Source organism: Bombus flavifrons, chromosome 1 (genome assembly GCF_040668555.2).
Source record: "Bombus flavifrons isolate JBK064 chromosome 1, iyBomFlav1_principal, whole genome shotgun sequence".
NCBI lineage: Eukaryota > Metazoa > Arthropoda > Insecta > Hymenoptera > Apidae > Bombus > Bombus flavifrons.
In genome coordinates, this window is record NC_138442.1 from 4445227 (window position 1) to 4460759 (window position 15533).

The 15533-nt window shown below is 38.2% G+C and overlaps 1 protein-coding gene across 3 annotated transcripts in view; it reads left to right on the top strand.

Annotated features, from left to right (window-relative positions):
• Positions 1-14744, top strand: part of LOC138183199 (uncharacterized) — a 122890-nt gene extending 108146 nt beyond the window's left edge. For all 3 annotated transcript variants that reach the window (XM_069119831.1, XM_069119853.1, XM_069119842.1), the window contains 3 exons: positions 5909-9329; positions 10423-10918; positions 11988-14744. In XM_069119831.1, coding sequence (XP_068975932.1) covers positions 7205-9329; positions 10423-10865 — 2568 coding nt within the window. In that variant the 5' untranslated portion in view covers positions 5909-7204 and the 3' untranslated portion in view covers positions 10866-10918; positions 11988-14744. The remainder of the gene's footprint in view (positions 1-5908; positions 9330-10422; positions 10919-11987) is intronic.
• Positions 14745-15533: the final 789 nt, after the last annotated feature.

The window sequence follows — 15533 nt, forward strand, 5'->3', positions numbered from 1 at the left end:
TCGAGAAACATGCGCGGCACACTAAACAGCCGGTTTGCACGGTGTAAAAGCTGTCATATATGGCTACACGAATTAGACGGTTTGTTACATCTCCGGGTGGTTTTTCTTTGTTCGAACGAATATCTATTCCATGACAAACTAAATTCAGTGTATTCAATTCAGTATATAAAATTCTAACAGACTTAATCTCTACTATTAATTAATCTTTAAAAACATGTTACTCTTTTCCATTGTTCCTGTTATTAATATAATAAAATATATATATAATCGTTGATCCTTACAGTAAAGAATACATTTCAGCGGCATACATAACCTAAAAAAACAAAATTCGACTTTATATCGACTTTTTATTGATCGAGGATAACACCCGATCTCTCGAAAGCGTTCGTTCTATGAAATTCTATGTTCACATCGGCAAGCCTCGGTTATGCTATGTGAACTGATCAACACAGGTTCAGAACAATGAGAAACACAGACCGATAGAGGGTGAGAGAAACGTAGATGCGCAAACTAACGAACGCCGCGTGTACTTGCCAAACGAAACCAACTAGCCGCTAAATCACAGCCGGTAAGTCGTGTTACCGTTCCAAGCGAAACGCCGATTTTCAAAGGGCGACGTGTATTTTTTTTTTTTTTTTCATACTTCAAAAAAATAAATCGACATTTCAATATGAACGACCGTTCTCGGACGATTTTTTGTAGTCAAAAAGCATTAAATCGTGTATATATATGTCGAGTTTGTCGGGTTGGCGTTAGGGGCGCGTTGCGTATCCTCATTAGGACAAGCCATCGTAGTTGTTCAATGAAGATTATATTTACAATTATATGTACAAGTGCTGATTTAACAGGGTTTAACAATTAATCGTGGTAATTAGACACTCTTAATGTAAAGACAATGTTCTTAGGTTCAATAATGAATCCACGGTCAACGGGAAAACCCTTTGTACAATTGAATATGTTTTGAAACACAAAGTGCCGTTAGCTGTGACGCACGGTATCTTTCTGACTGACAGACAAGACGATGTGTGTAAACTCTCCAAGGTGATCACAAGAATAAAAGACTGATACGACCACATTTGTCATTTGCATATTGACCGGAGATATTAACAAAATTCCAAGCGCCGTTACTAGCCTGACCCGCGTAGAGCCATCATTGCTCCTGCCCGGGGCTTGTTTGTTAATACAGCGTGTGTCCCTCAATATTGGTACTTCTACTGTTAAGTAAAAACGTTCATCCTGTGACCGTGGCTACGTTCGGCGACCAGCTGTGTCACCTCGAGCCCAAGCCCACTGTCACAAATCTCAGGCAAACATAATCAGATCGTATCACAACTACTTCTAAGTTCTATTATTTAAGTACAACTATAATAAATAGTTTAGACCAAAGTATTGGGGATCTTCCCAAAATTCCAAAAGAAAGGCCCAATGTCCCTACATCTCCGACATATATATTTTTGAAGCTGTTTTCCATGTACATGAATCTTTCGACTTTAATTAAAATAAAAATTTGTAAAAGACAAAATGAATTAACGTAACAGTGACGCATAAACAAGAGAGACGGATAAATGTAGATTTTAGTTTCTACGGGAAAGTTTTACTGGTTTCCTCTACGTTTTCGTTTCCAAATAAAGGAAAGAGGAAATCCGAAGCTTCGATTAATTCATTTAATTCTACTTTTGACCGTAGTAAATTTTAATTATGTCTTTCACGCCTCGACGAATTCCCAGTCTATGCGGACGAATTTCGAGGTTTTATTTTGGTTTAAGTCACGAACAATCATGGAGAGTAATTGTAAAAGTTGAACAAATCGCATACTATACCGAAACTGACGTCAAGCAATTCTTTCCCGTAGTAAGTAATGGCATCGGTTCTGTATGAGTCACGTGATTAAGAATGTAGCGCGGAGCGCCATTTGGTATATCGCTGCTTTACGCTAATTGTAAGACTGTTTCGCGAAACAAAATTCCATCGAATTCCGATATCCGACTACTCTCGAACCATGTTTCAAATCGAGACCTCGAGATTTCAGAACACATATCTTGCGAACTTCCAGTCGTAACTCACCTATAATACTAAGCCAGAATTAAATTATCTTAATCTTATTAATAATACAATAATGCAACATTACGCTTAATAATTATAATGATTAATAATGTAACTGTTCCCGATTTTAAAAAGATGACAAATTACAAATTTGATGTCTTTTTGGTGGAATGATATTTTCGTTTATTCAAACATATTTAAATAAATTTAATGAAATCTAACTCGAATCTGATCCAAATGTAACAGAATCTAACCTAACCTTTTTGATCAATTTTTCGGCTCCCCGAATTTCTTTTAATGATTGTTGAGAATTGTGGATCTTAATCGCCGAAATAAAAGTAAAGGAACACTAAGATTACACTTAGAATTTATATTAAAACAGTTTTAGATTTATTTAATAAATGATTTGCAGGATCTTCGTCGATATACATTTGCACACGTCTCAACACTATCTTTGTCTCACCATTTATACCACACCACTAACGGAACAGTTGCATTCATCTGTTTTTCGAGACGCTGTGCACACAACGTACTTCCATACACTCATATTCACATACGTGTGTCATTACTACGCGGCTAATCTAGTCTAGCACACAAAATTATATTATACATATCTCAATAATGATAAAATAAAGCTTCAAAAGAAAAGGTTCGAGTCAAATAGTCAAAACCAAGAAAAGTAACTAAATAGCGTAATTACATTTAATAATAAATCAATATATTTTTTACTGAGTATTAGTATCAAATTAAACTTTTTCTTCTGAAATATTTATACAAATCGTATTTATAAGTACAGCATCACTGATAGATATGTAATAGATATGATCAGCCGCATGTACAATCTCTCATGAAATATATAATCTTCATGTATCTGTTGCATGAGTCGAAACAGAATACACATTGTTTAAACCTATGTGTGAACTCTAAAAGTTTTGTGTTGAAAGCTCTTCGTAAATAGCTGAAAAGACAAATCCTGTATGATCCAATCGCAAAATCGGATCATCGTGTGCCATTATATGAAAAAGTTGGGACGCAACACGAAGCCCTCCGGTCCATTGGGATATACGCGTTGAGATATATATTTTGTTATTTCTACAAATATTTATCATGTGTGCTCGCGTAGGATCGCACGTATACGTTTGTATGGAACAAAGACATAAATACCAGAATAGATAGGGGCAGATTTCCGGAAGTAATTGTGCTTCGTATGAATCGAGAATGTTCGGTGATTTCGCGTATTTTTGCCGAATCTTTCAATTGGGGGCAAACAAAAGTTCCTCGTAAATAATACGAACAATTGTGAGAGCAGTTTCATTTGGAAGCGTTTTAGTGCGAAAATTTGAAGAACTTATAATCGTATATTCGTGTTAAAAAAATTTAATCAATAAGAATTTTTCTTAAAATAAGGGAGATAATTTATCGTCGAATTCAGTATATGCAATTAATTGTATGAATAGTTCTTGTACGATTGCGAAATTTCTACTTGAATTAGTATAATGCAATTTTGAAATTGTTAACATTCAAACGAAATTAATTTCACATAGTATTATAATATATATATTTTCAAGTTATATTTTATAGCTAAAGTTGATGTGGTTGACAGAGTTCGCTAAACAACGTCATATTTGTTGGACGTAAATTAGTACATATTTGATGGAATGAAATTTCATCGAGATTTACTTTATCGACAGAGATCTTTGAGCTCCATTGTTTAATACGATAATGATTTTATGTGCTTACATGTGAGCGAGTGTAATCCACGCAACACGTTAATCATCGATTACCAGCTTAAATCCTGCATTATGCACTGTTTTGTACATCCCTGGAATTTTCCTCGTTCGGGATATATTATCCTGTATTGCAAATGGAAACATTTGGGGAAATGAAAATTGTATTAAATTGTATTGTATTGTGTTAAATGTGCTGCATGGTTGGTGACCCGCTGTAAGGGGCTACTACAATAAGGAAGCAGCTCCACTTTTTAGTAATTTCAGTAAATCAACATTGCGCTAAATACGTACATTTTTTAATTTCTTTTAAACTGTACCAATATAATCATGAAAATGTTGTGTGTAACACACATATTACATATACTTACAACAAAGTTTTTTTCAAGTATTCGGATATATTTCTGAACCACTGTATATATTTCTTGCTCTTCTAACGAATACAGTTTCGTAAAGGTTACCCCTTTGTTGTTGCAAACTTTTCAGTTGGTAAATGATCGTGTTAGAAAATTGAGTCACTCGCGTATGCTCTTTTAGCCGGTCGACCAATTTCCTGTAACTTGCATCCCCTGTGTAGCCTGAGTCGTCTACGTTCGAACGGCTTCCGTCTAGCTGATATATCCGAAATTTAATACCAGCCGACCCGGCTCATACGGCTCAGTTGATGATCGATTGTTAACGTAAAATTAAGTTTTTTAAATCAGGTCTCGCTATTGTGCCATTGACGAGGCTCTAAGTGGAACTTCACCGTCTTTTCCTTCTTACTTCGTATTGGCTTACGTGCCTTATCTGTGTTCCTTATATTCTATGAAAGTGCTATTTCACTGGGACCTACATTTACCGACGTCCTATTGAAAACTCGCTTCCAATCTTTAATTTCTGTGCTCTATGACCCGTTTATTGGTTTATTCTTACGATGTCTCCTCTTTGTCGCGGCAGATTCTTTATTCTGCCGGTTAATGACACGAAGAACAGAAGTATGGGCGAATATATGCCAGAAAATGTTACACTAAGGTCCTCTTACATAACTGAAATAATATTAATGAAATTTTACAAGTTATAAGATATAAGTTCATCAGAATTAATAAGTTTTCTTACATAACAAGTTTAGTAACGAAATAAGCAAATAATAAAATAACTAATTATAATTAAAGTAAACATCTTAACTGTCCCAAATTGTAAAAATTGTATAAATAGATTTCTATAACTTACGAAATTGCAAATGATCTTAATTTGTAATTTGTCAATTCACTAATATCATTAATTATAAAGTTAATAGAACGTAATAGAATATTATTAGAGGTTAAATAGGGATTAGTATAAGCGGAACTTCAAAAACAGATTGCTTTTTACATTAACCCTTCGGGGTTAAAAACAAGCGTTGTAGTTAATCATAATATGTATCGCAAACTACGTGTCTCTGACGGTTACTAACATAATTTGTTAGCATAACCTATATTACATATCTTCATCTGATGCTGGATTTTATTACAGCAGAATATGTTACGTGAAATCTACAAATACCGAAAAATAAATTGTAAATAAAATCTAGTCATATATTATTTTAGCTCGATCAGTTCCCAGTAAATTTATGCAGCACTTAGTTTTAGCATCATATAAAATAATCACGTGATAGACATTGAAATATACATATTTCCTGCCCGTATATTTAATGTTACCTTTCCAATCGGTGGATTGTTTTGAACATTATCGCCTTTTCTTTGATCTACTTTGAACAAACATAATTCTATTGAAATTCAATCTCCTTTTTACAATAAGCACAAAGTAAGGAACGCTAAATGCCATTCATGGATCATGAGAGATATAATAAGGTCATTTAAAGATCATAGTTCAAAATTAGATAAATTCTCTCAGCATAAAATCTTTCTATGGCCATTAGACGATATTAAAATTAAAAGAAGTTCATCGGGTTAAAAATTAGATCGGTTGATATAACATGCGTCTTATCGCGCGAATAATTGGTTCAAACCCTTCTTCTACCCTACTACATTTTCCAATAACTATCTTTTTTCATTCCATATAATTTCATCGGATATTTTTAATTCATATTCTACCAGCGTAATCGATATTCGACTGAAATAACAGAAAGAAAAGTAACGGAAAAATATTTTTCACAGGTCGTAACCGCGCAGAGATACCAATTGAGAGAGGCGAAAAGTGGCCAGCAGCAAGTGCACAAAAACAGTTAGAGCGACAAAGAGGAACAGGCGGAAACGGTGGCGCACGCATTTCGAGGAAATGAATGGACGCGGTAACTACGAGACCATCCCATCCAGAAGGAACTCCGACTGATTCTAGACATTAAATGTACCCTCAGGAATTCAGGTTTCGCCCGAGGCTCTCGCGAATCTGGGATGGCTTCGAGCAATGATGATATCGGATTAAGCCCGGCTAACAAGTTCGCCGACGTTCTATCGTCCGTAAAAGTAGATAGGTTTTAAATCGAGTCTTGCTCCGGGAACAAGGCAACGTTGTAACGCCGTTACCACGGCGAAATAATCCGAGGCTTATTGAATCCCGATGATATAATGGAAGTACACGAGCCGAAGCGGTAATAGTTGGTCGTGTGTAGAGCCTCTCTTCTACCATATAACGAAGTAGAGAAAATCCGTAAAGAAGGTCAGCTTTAGTATATGTTGTATATGCTATGTGTGTGGTTCTATACCATTGATAGAAAGCAGCAACAACAGCAGCAGTAACAGCAACAGACAGAGAATATAGTCAACTGTAGTCCTGTCTTAATTTCTAACGTTCATTCAGCTGGGTCCGTTTATCGATGAAACGCGTGGAAACTTGGTTTCACAGAATTCTCTTCTAAAATGTAGATATATATATATATATACATATACAAGTATAGCTAACGGAGAGAGAGCGAGAGAGAATTCGAAGCGTTTTAGGAGAGATCCAACTGTTCGGAAGACGAAGTAAATTGACCACGAAACCGCTCCCAAAGATCAGGCCAGTGATATAGTTACTATCTGAAGGGTGGAAATGCAACAGATGCCGTTGATAACCAACACCGCAACAGGGGAATCCGCCAAGAACGCATAGACTACTAGCCCGCCATCGCCGCCGCCGTCGTTGTACATTTAGGAATGTAATATTTGACTCAGGTTGCACACCTCGTCAGGCAAGACTCGTTGCGAGATTGGCCGCGCAGCTGTAATATCGACGGAGGAGATTTTTAAAGAACGCACTGAGCCAGAGGGCAGAGAAAATATAGGGATTCGTTAGAAGAAGATACATAGACGTCTTCACAAGTGTCCTTAGAACGTTGAGTGCACTTGTCGTCGCGTGCGTGCGTGCCAGCAAGCTCTCTCGTTTCCTACTCATGGTTATGGAATGAACCGATGCCCGGCTGAATTCTCCAACTGTCAGTGCTTTAGGTTCTACTACTATCACCGAGCATCATCATGACCCCGATGATGCGTCTGTTCCTGTCGACATTGCTGCTGGTATTGTCCTCCTGCTCGATCCTTCTTTGTTCAGCGAGCGGCGATGGTGGACCTAATAGCCCTATTTTTAACCTGGACAACACCGCGTTAGAGAAAAACCTCGCGGCCATATTTAACAAGGTAGCGCACAGCTCGGCGACTACAAAACGCAGCGTGCCCGCCTATGATGCTCAAGTTTCGGCCAGTACAACGTTGTCGACGGTACCGTCGCCTTTGACGACCACTACCACGACCACAACGACGAGCTCGTCGATACCATCCGTCAGGTATCCTCCTGTTCCTCGAGCGACCATGTCGCCCGCCTTCCGCGAACTGCCTTCGTACGCTCCCCCGTCTCGCGCCCTCTTCACCCCTCCTCTGCCTCCCGAGTACCTTCATCCGTTTGCAAATAAGCCAACGCTGAGAGGAACCAACTCGGATGTTCATTCGGGTCTCAAGAGACCGGTACCACCACCGAGCGGCACGCCAGCCCATGAGAGGATACCCATTAGGCCTCCCGATCTTCAGGGTCCCTCTCAAGTGCCAGAGAGACACTCTCATTCTAGAAACAAACCGTTGAATACGCCCAGTAAGGAGCAAAACGTGGTAGAGTCCAGCGAGCTGGACAGAAGGAACAATACTAACGAGTTTGTACCTACTCTGCATTACCCAAGCATCTCGAGAATATTATCTGGCAGCAACGGTCGTAAACAAGATATTCCAGAGATACTATTGAAGCCTCTGGCCACGAAAAGCCCGGCGCAAAATGCGCCGGTAATTCCAACTACCGAAAAGATGACGACGCCGTCTACAACAACGACCAGGACGTCTAGCACGTTAGATACTTCCAAATCTGTTACACAACCGACGATTTTCAATTTGCCTAATACCAGGAGGCATGACGATGACAGTTATCACGGGCTGAGGAATGAAAACGGCTTCAAGACAGAGAACATCGAGATAGTGGACACGGAAAGGCTTCCGTATCCCCAACCACAACCTCCTGCTCCACCCCCTAAGAGGCCCAACGAGGCTGGTGACCGCATTGTACCTCAAGTTGACACGCATCCCCTTGAGTCCACCTGGCGGATCGCTTGGTTCCTCCACGTGTACGTCGCTGCGATCTTGTTCACGCTAATGGCTCTATACTCGATCTACAAGATCGTTCGTTTCAACGAAGCAACGAATCTACTCACCCAGTCGTACTTCCTCACAGTTCATCTGCTTCTCACGACCGTCTGTACTTTAAGGTGCTTTCACCTGTTCTACGACGCTTACAATTTAGGCCATTCACTGCCCGAGCCTCTGTCCCGAGTGCTCATGTACCTACCAGCACCATTATTATCCACCGCGTTCGCCACCTTGGTGCTATACTTAGCTCGTTGCTCAGAGGCCCCATCTTTAAACAACAGGTTTCTGTCGCCAACTGCATTGGTATTGTCCTCTACGATACACATAGTTCTCTGTGTCTCCCTGCACGTGTCCACGCACGTGCTTGGCTATCCGGATGAGGCGAAGATATTGCCGTTGATCTGCCAGTGCATCTATATCATCGTCTGCGTGATCCTTGGCCTAGGCTACATGTACGTCTACCGGGTGGTACGCTCACAGATCCTGTTAACAAATAACAAAACGGCAGGGACAAATCACATAGTCGGTGCTGATCCTACCACGATGGCCTTGAGCACTGCCATCACTACCAGTATCGCTACCGCCCTATTCTTCATCCTGATGGGATTCGTCCAGTTGTATGGCATATTTGGGAATGTCCAGGAAAGACCACAATCGCATCCATGGCTATGGTGGGGCTGGCAGTTCTCCGTTAGGCTACTCGAACTAGCAGTATGCGGTTTACTCGCCTGGGTAGCCAGTCTATCCCAGTACCCGTTGCGGGAGAAACAGCTGCAACAACACCCGGTCCATTCTGGCTTCGCCCTGTTTCCATGCGGTAGCTCGACCTCCACCGAGAATATGGACGACGTGCTTTACCCAGCTATCTGTAGCACTAACCAGGCGATCCAGAATTACACGATGAGAACCGGGAAACAGGTTTACGACGATAGCTTCCCGCTGAACACGCTGCCCGAACATTTGAACATATCAGGTATCGATGCGCGCGCGCTACCGTGTGATTCAACGTTACGAGCTGAATCAACGGGCGAATTACTTCTCGTTTTCTGGTTCGTGAGAGAATTTTCTAACCTCTTACGGGTCCTACCAGCGTTTCCTTCTTTTTCCTCTTAAATTGCATTGAAACGTGACGAGCAGATTTGAAAGAGAGTTTGTTAATTTTTGTGTATCTCGTTTAAAAGTAAATTCTTACTTAAAACAACAATTTTTTTTTGTAGAATACGAATAAAAGAAGTTAGTTCGCTCTTTTAATTTCTAGAGAAAAACAAAGATCTGCTTATTTTTAAAGCAGTTTTACGAAAACATAGTTATATAATTCTCTGGTGCAGGAGGATGTTCGCAGAAGAATATTTCATAATACTTCCATAAAATACTTGTTGAAATGAGAAATGAAATTGTTGTTTTTTCTAATAATCTTGCGAGATATAGAACGATAAATTAGGTCATCCGGAGCAACGTGCTGCTACAGTTCGTGCCCTGAGAGGAGTTCAGAACGCTGACTCGCGGTATTAGTACAATATTGAAACCCCGAAATCAGCAGTTCTTTTTACGCTTTGTCTTCTAATCGACACGCTATTACCTCTAAGATGGCACGACCGGAATAGCGTATTGTCCGAGAACATTGATTTTTTTCTATTCGTGTGTCCGTTTTAGAATCCAACGTAAGTGAACAATTATTTCAAGTATCATTTCAAGTACCCTTTTCTTCATGTCCATTCGAAAAAATTCGATAATCTTAATAATTTAAAAAAATAATTTTCATCGCGCATACTTTTCTGTCAAACTCATTCTAGGGCCTACACTTAATGACGCGTTAACATTTCATAAAATGTCATATCCGCTCTCCATTAACAAAGCTCCCATACTAAAGAAAAACAAAACTAGAGATATAATAAATAACTCTTCCGCGTATTCGGGCACTCAAATTGTTGGTTTACCTAAACGAGATACACCACGAACCATAACGAAGCGAAAGAAAAACAAAAAAAATTGGAAAAATAATAAACAAACAATTTCCCTGCCAAGCATGGGACTATATATGCTGAATAATATTGTCGTTGTTGCAGGTACTTTTGAGAGGCATTCCATTCGCAAGTCAGGTACCATGGGCCATTTCCCGCACGAAGGTCGCGGCTCGTTAAACCGGCATGGTAATGGGATACAAACTCTAAGGAACTCCGAAAGTCGCGGCAGACACACGCCTGTGCAGCAGGGAGGCGGTGGCGGTATCCACGAGCAAACACCGACCACAGGCTCTACGATGCTCGTTGACGAGGATGGGTTCGTCAGGTTTCGTAGTCTAGGAGCAGAGGACGACGAACTGTCGGATACACCGAGCGTTGTTGGCACCCATGGTAGAGGAAGTTCGCTGGCCGGAAGCGTGAGATTCAACGCGAGACACCCGACGCTGCAGCATCAGCATCCTCATCAGCACCAGCATCAACACTCGCTGCAGCATCCGCATCAGAGTCAGCATCAGGCTCACCATCAGTTGTACATCAACACGTAAAAGTCTATTGTTCCAGGTGTTCCAAATTATAACTTCTCGTTCCCGTCGACTCGGTGAGTTTTATTGAGAACTAAAAATAAGTATAGGTTTTAGGAAAAGAAGTGATTGATATATGTAAACAATGTTATACCTTATTGTAGAAGTCATCAGTATTGCATGTTATAAGTTAGAAATGAACTTTTCCTTATAGTTGTAATAAGTTTAATAGAGAACTGGAAATAACCGGAGACTGTCAGGGAAAAAGTGATTGATATGTAAAGGAAATGTCGTATATAGCTTTTATTATACCTCATGATAGGCGTCGTCGGTGTTTCATATTCTCAATTCGAACTAGATCTAACCTAAAGTTCGGAGTTAACTTTTCCTTATGAAACGTGAATTTAGTTGAGACCTGACAATAGTAAGAATTGTTAGAGTAGATGTGATTGATATGCGAAAAAACTGTTGTCTATAGTTTTTTATTTTACATTATAGATAGAAATCATCAATGTTTCATGTTTCAAGTTAGGGGTTAGTTTATCCTTAAATGGGATGTTGTAGGCACTGTAAAGTTAAAATTCAAATTTAGTGTGTTGGCTGAGGTATATAACAGGTATAGTGGGTATACAGGGAATATGAAACTATACATACGTTGTCGATAAAAGATAAAGAACAGTTTCCATGAAGTTTTTGCCCAGACGTCATAAAGGCGTCTGATACACAACGGCGCCCGCGTAATTCGGTTAAAATGAAGGAACGCGAGTAGCGGGAAAACGCGGCCGTGTGAATCGTTAAAAGTTGAGATTCCGCGCGTTTTATCTCGCTAAGAAGTTGATAAAAAAGTTTACCTAGCAGAGATTAAAGTTCCTTGCCCCTGCTCTTCTTCTATGTAGAGCAGCTTTAAAAGTAATTTAATAGAAACAATGAATTAACGGGATGCGCGCGCATGAAATCTCCCAGCTTTCCGGGCTATACGAACGATACCGCTCTTTTAAGAGATTCTATATATAGTTTTTAATGATAACGAGGGATAAGCAGCAATTTCCTTTCGGGAGATTTAAAATTACGATCGTATAGAACGAGAAGAAAGTGCGACATTTTACAATATTCTCGCGATTGTTCCTTACACTCTTTCTGTTGCAGATTATGGTCAGAGGAGATCGTCAACGAAGATTGTATAAGGAATAAGAATGTTCCGTGGCTCCCTCTCTCTGGCGACTAATGGTCTAAACAACTTCGAAGAAACTAATTTTACCTTTAACTCTATGTAAGATACGTCCTTGTGTATAGACAAAACCTTAAAGCGAAAAATGGAAAAAAATATGAAAACTCGCCATTCGCATTCTCCCGCTTCGCGTCTGCGTCCGAGCCGACGAACCTTTGCTGTTCATGGTATCCGTAATATTTATTTCGGGGTTCTCGATCGAAAGGCGGAGAAGAAAAAATGTAACGAAGATTAACAAAAAGATAAAAGGAAAAATGTATACGTGAAACTCTCGGTAATTAGAGTTTCTTTCCTCTACCTGTTAACATGGGTAGTGTTCAGGGTATCTCGAACGTTGACCTTACATTAGGCACTTGGTACTTATTAAGGTTCATGTGATTCAAGCGAACGATCGTATATCGTAATCGAAAAGAATGGAAACTTATAGGAGGCAAGCTTTCTTTCGTTTTACCTTCTTCTAGTAGCGAGAAAAACTCGGCTGTGGAAACGTATCGGTGTAACACGTGATTCGGTGAAGAAAGCTATCGTGGCAAGGCCCCGTGGGTAAACCACGGACACGCCATCTTCTAGTAATTTATTTTTCTCACTATATAACTTTTTTACCTCTCTTCATTTGCAAAACTCACGGAATAATTTGTTTTAACGATACGAGTTATTTCCAGAAAGAAGTCGAATTTTTTCCGGCCCCTTAAATTTTCACTACCGTGAACCGTGCGTTTGTACAAATTTCAAGTGCTCGACACACCATTTTTATCACCTGTTCGACCGATACGCGTGTATTCTTCCTCGAGATCCCGCCTGCACGTAATTCACGGCTTCTGCGATATCGAGAGGAAGTATATTTTATAATGAAGAGTGAAAGCGAAAAAAATATGTTAAACAATAAAAAAGTGGAAACTTATTCACGTGGTCCAAATAAAATGAACGAAAAAAAACGAAACGAGACTCGGAAGGTTTGTAGTAGTTCTCCGAAAAAGAAGTAATTCCGAGGAAGTAGGAAAATGTACATTCTTTTTTGTTTTCGTTGTCAAGTTGAAAGAAAGCAAAGTAAAAAGTAAAAAAAAGAAAACAAAGTTGAGAAAAAAAAGAAAGAAGATATGATGATGAAATTGAGAAGAAGTAAAGAAAAAAAAGACTAACGGCGTTGTACAGTCGATAATAATTTATCACTCAGTCCAATTGTAAGATTGATTTAGCAGTTAAGGGTTGGATTAAGAATTCCCTGTTACATATTAAGTTACGTCGATGTAGCCGGTAGATGCTACTGCGCTCGTAGAGACGGATATCAGCGATTTCTGTTAAACGAATTCAATGTCGAGCGACAAGCACGATGTAACGATGTTTCCTCTCCGCGTCGGAGACACCACACACGAAGGATTGAACTTCGCGCACAGGCCAGCATATTTCTTCCGTTTCTTCCACCTTTTCCTTTCTTATTTCTTAATTTTTCCTTTTCTTCTTTCTAGTAGTTTCTTTATTTACTTTTTAACTCATTTGTTTTATTTTCTTTCTCTTCCTTATTTTTTCTCTTTTTTAAGTCATCTCCTTTATACATTCTATGTATGTATGTCGCGTTTCTTTCGCATTGAACCTACGGTACAAAACAGTACTTTCTACTTTCTTCACTTCGTAATATTGGTAATAGGTTAAATAAGCGGTCAGCGCAGTGTATATGTTTATATGGACATTGTAAATAAGGTATACGGGCTCGTCGTGAGTAGATATAAATTCGTTGCGATAGAATCTGTGCAGATTCTATCCGACACGCACCGAGATTCACATGTAAACAGACATTAACACAAGCGTCAGCCCTTGGGTACTCATGTACACAAGATCATACACGTCCACATGTTCACTACACACACACGTACCTAATCTCCACCCCTCATAATTCTGAGTTGTAAATGCAAGACTCGTTTTTAATTTATGTCGAAAGCTGTATTTATTATGTCAAACATTCCACAACAAGATGTTGATCAGTGTGAATGCGATTTTGTGGAATTTTATTGCAATTTTAGATTAAAGGAAAAAACATAGCGCTAAAGAAAGAGGAACAAATGTAAATAAAAGCTTTTTTGCGAAACACCTTATTATGTTTCTCCTAATTATCTACGATTATGTTGATAATAATCGTTGCACAGAATAATTATCTATCTTTTTTACCTTTTTACTTTTCTTAAAAAAACACGAAGATATATAATAAATTAAAATGGTCGGACATGTAAACAAATTCTTGTCATTGTTCTACAGAAAAATTTGTTTAATCTATAAGATTCTCTGAAACTATTTTGGATCTTAGTTTTGTCCCATATTTTCGCGTTGTTTGAACGTTTCGCATTATTATTGCGTATACTGTACTTTGTGTCGTGAAATAATCGTTGAGCATAAAGTTTTAATTTTCTTAATGCCAGTGCAAATTAAGTTAATTGTCATGACCTAATTATGAATCAAACGGTGCTACTCGCAACGAATAGTAAGTGCAGTTTAGAGCGTTTTTTTTTCGATGTTGCTTGTTTATAAATTTGTCATTTAATGAAAATGGAGAAAAGGAAAATATTTGAGAATAAGTTGTTTGCCGACCTATGTCGCGATGTAAAAGCAATTCTGTATAGATAACGCAAGTATGTCAGGAATAATGTACATAAAAAATATTTAATAAACCTTATATGTAAAAACTTTGGTTGTTTCGGAGAGTAATTTTATTTCTATAAAGAAAAAATCAGAATAATTATTCTTTGAATATGATAACGTATGACAAACATATGTCAAACATAAAAGAAATTGGATCAATGTCTTGTAAGAATTCCAAGTTTTTCTATATAAAACTACTCCAAAATTAATAATCGAAAGTAGTATATTTGTATCGTATTTATTGAGATAAAGATTGTAGACTTAAATTGGACCTACGAATTTAGTTAAAAAAATGAAAATGTACTTAACTAAATAATATAGTTATATGATACGATATCTTACACATTTAACATTAGATATCGATATTATGTGATTGAAGATATTGATATACATATAAATTAAGTGTTTGATGTTCTCGTGAAAAAGCATTTAATGGAGTGGGGAGAATTATAGAACGAATTGCGTATAGGTAGCCATCTATCGACAAAAAGTAGAAATACTGAACGAAAGATTTATCTAATAAAAATTTTTATATCGACGTATGATCAAACCTAATTCCTCTGCAATAATATTACTATAAATTAGATCTCTTATTTATAGTCTTTATATAGCCTTTAGAATTTAAAATAATTATTATAAAAATTACATTCAACTAAACTACCAAAGCTGATAAAATTATCAGCTGTTAAAATATGGTTTCTACCATTATTGGCTGGGAATAATGTAAGTTCTTCCATCATGGATAGTTCAAAATACCAGTGAGATTTAAAATACTATCTTTAAATTAAAAACAACAGAACCATTACACTTTTAAATTAACTACAAATGATCTG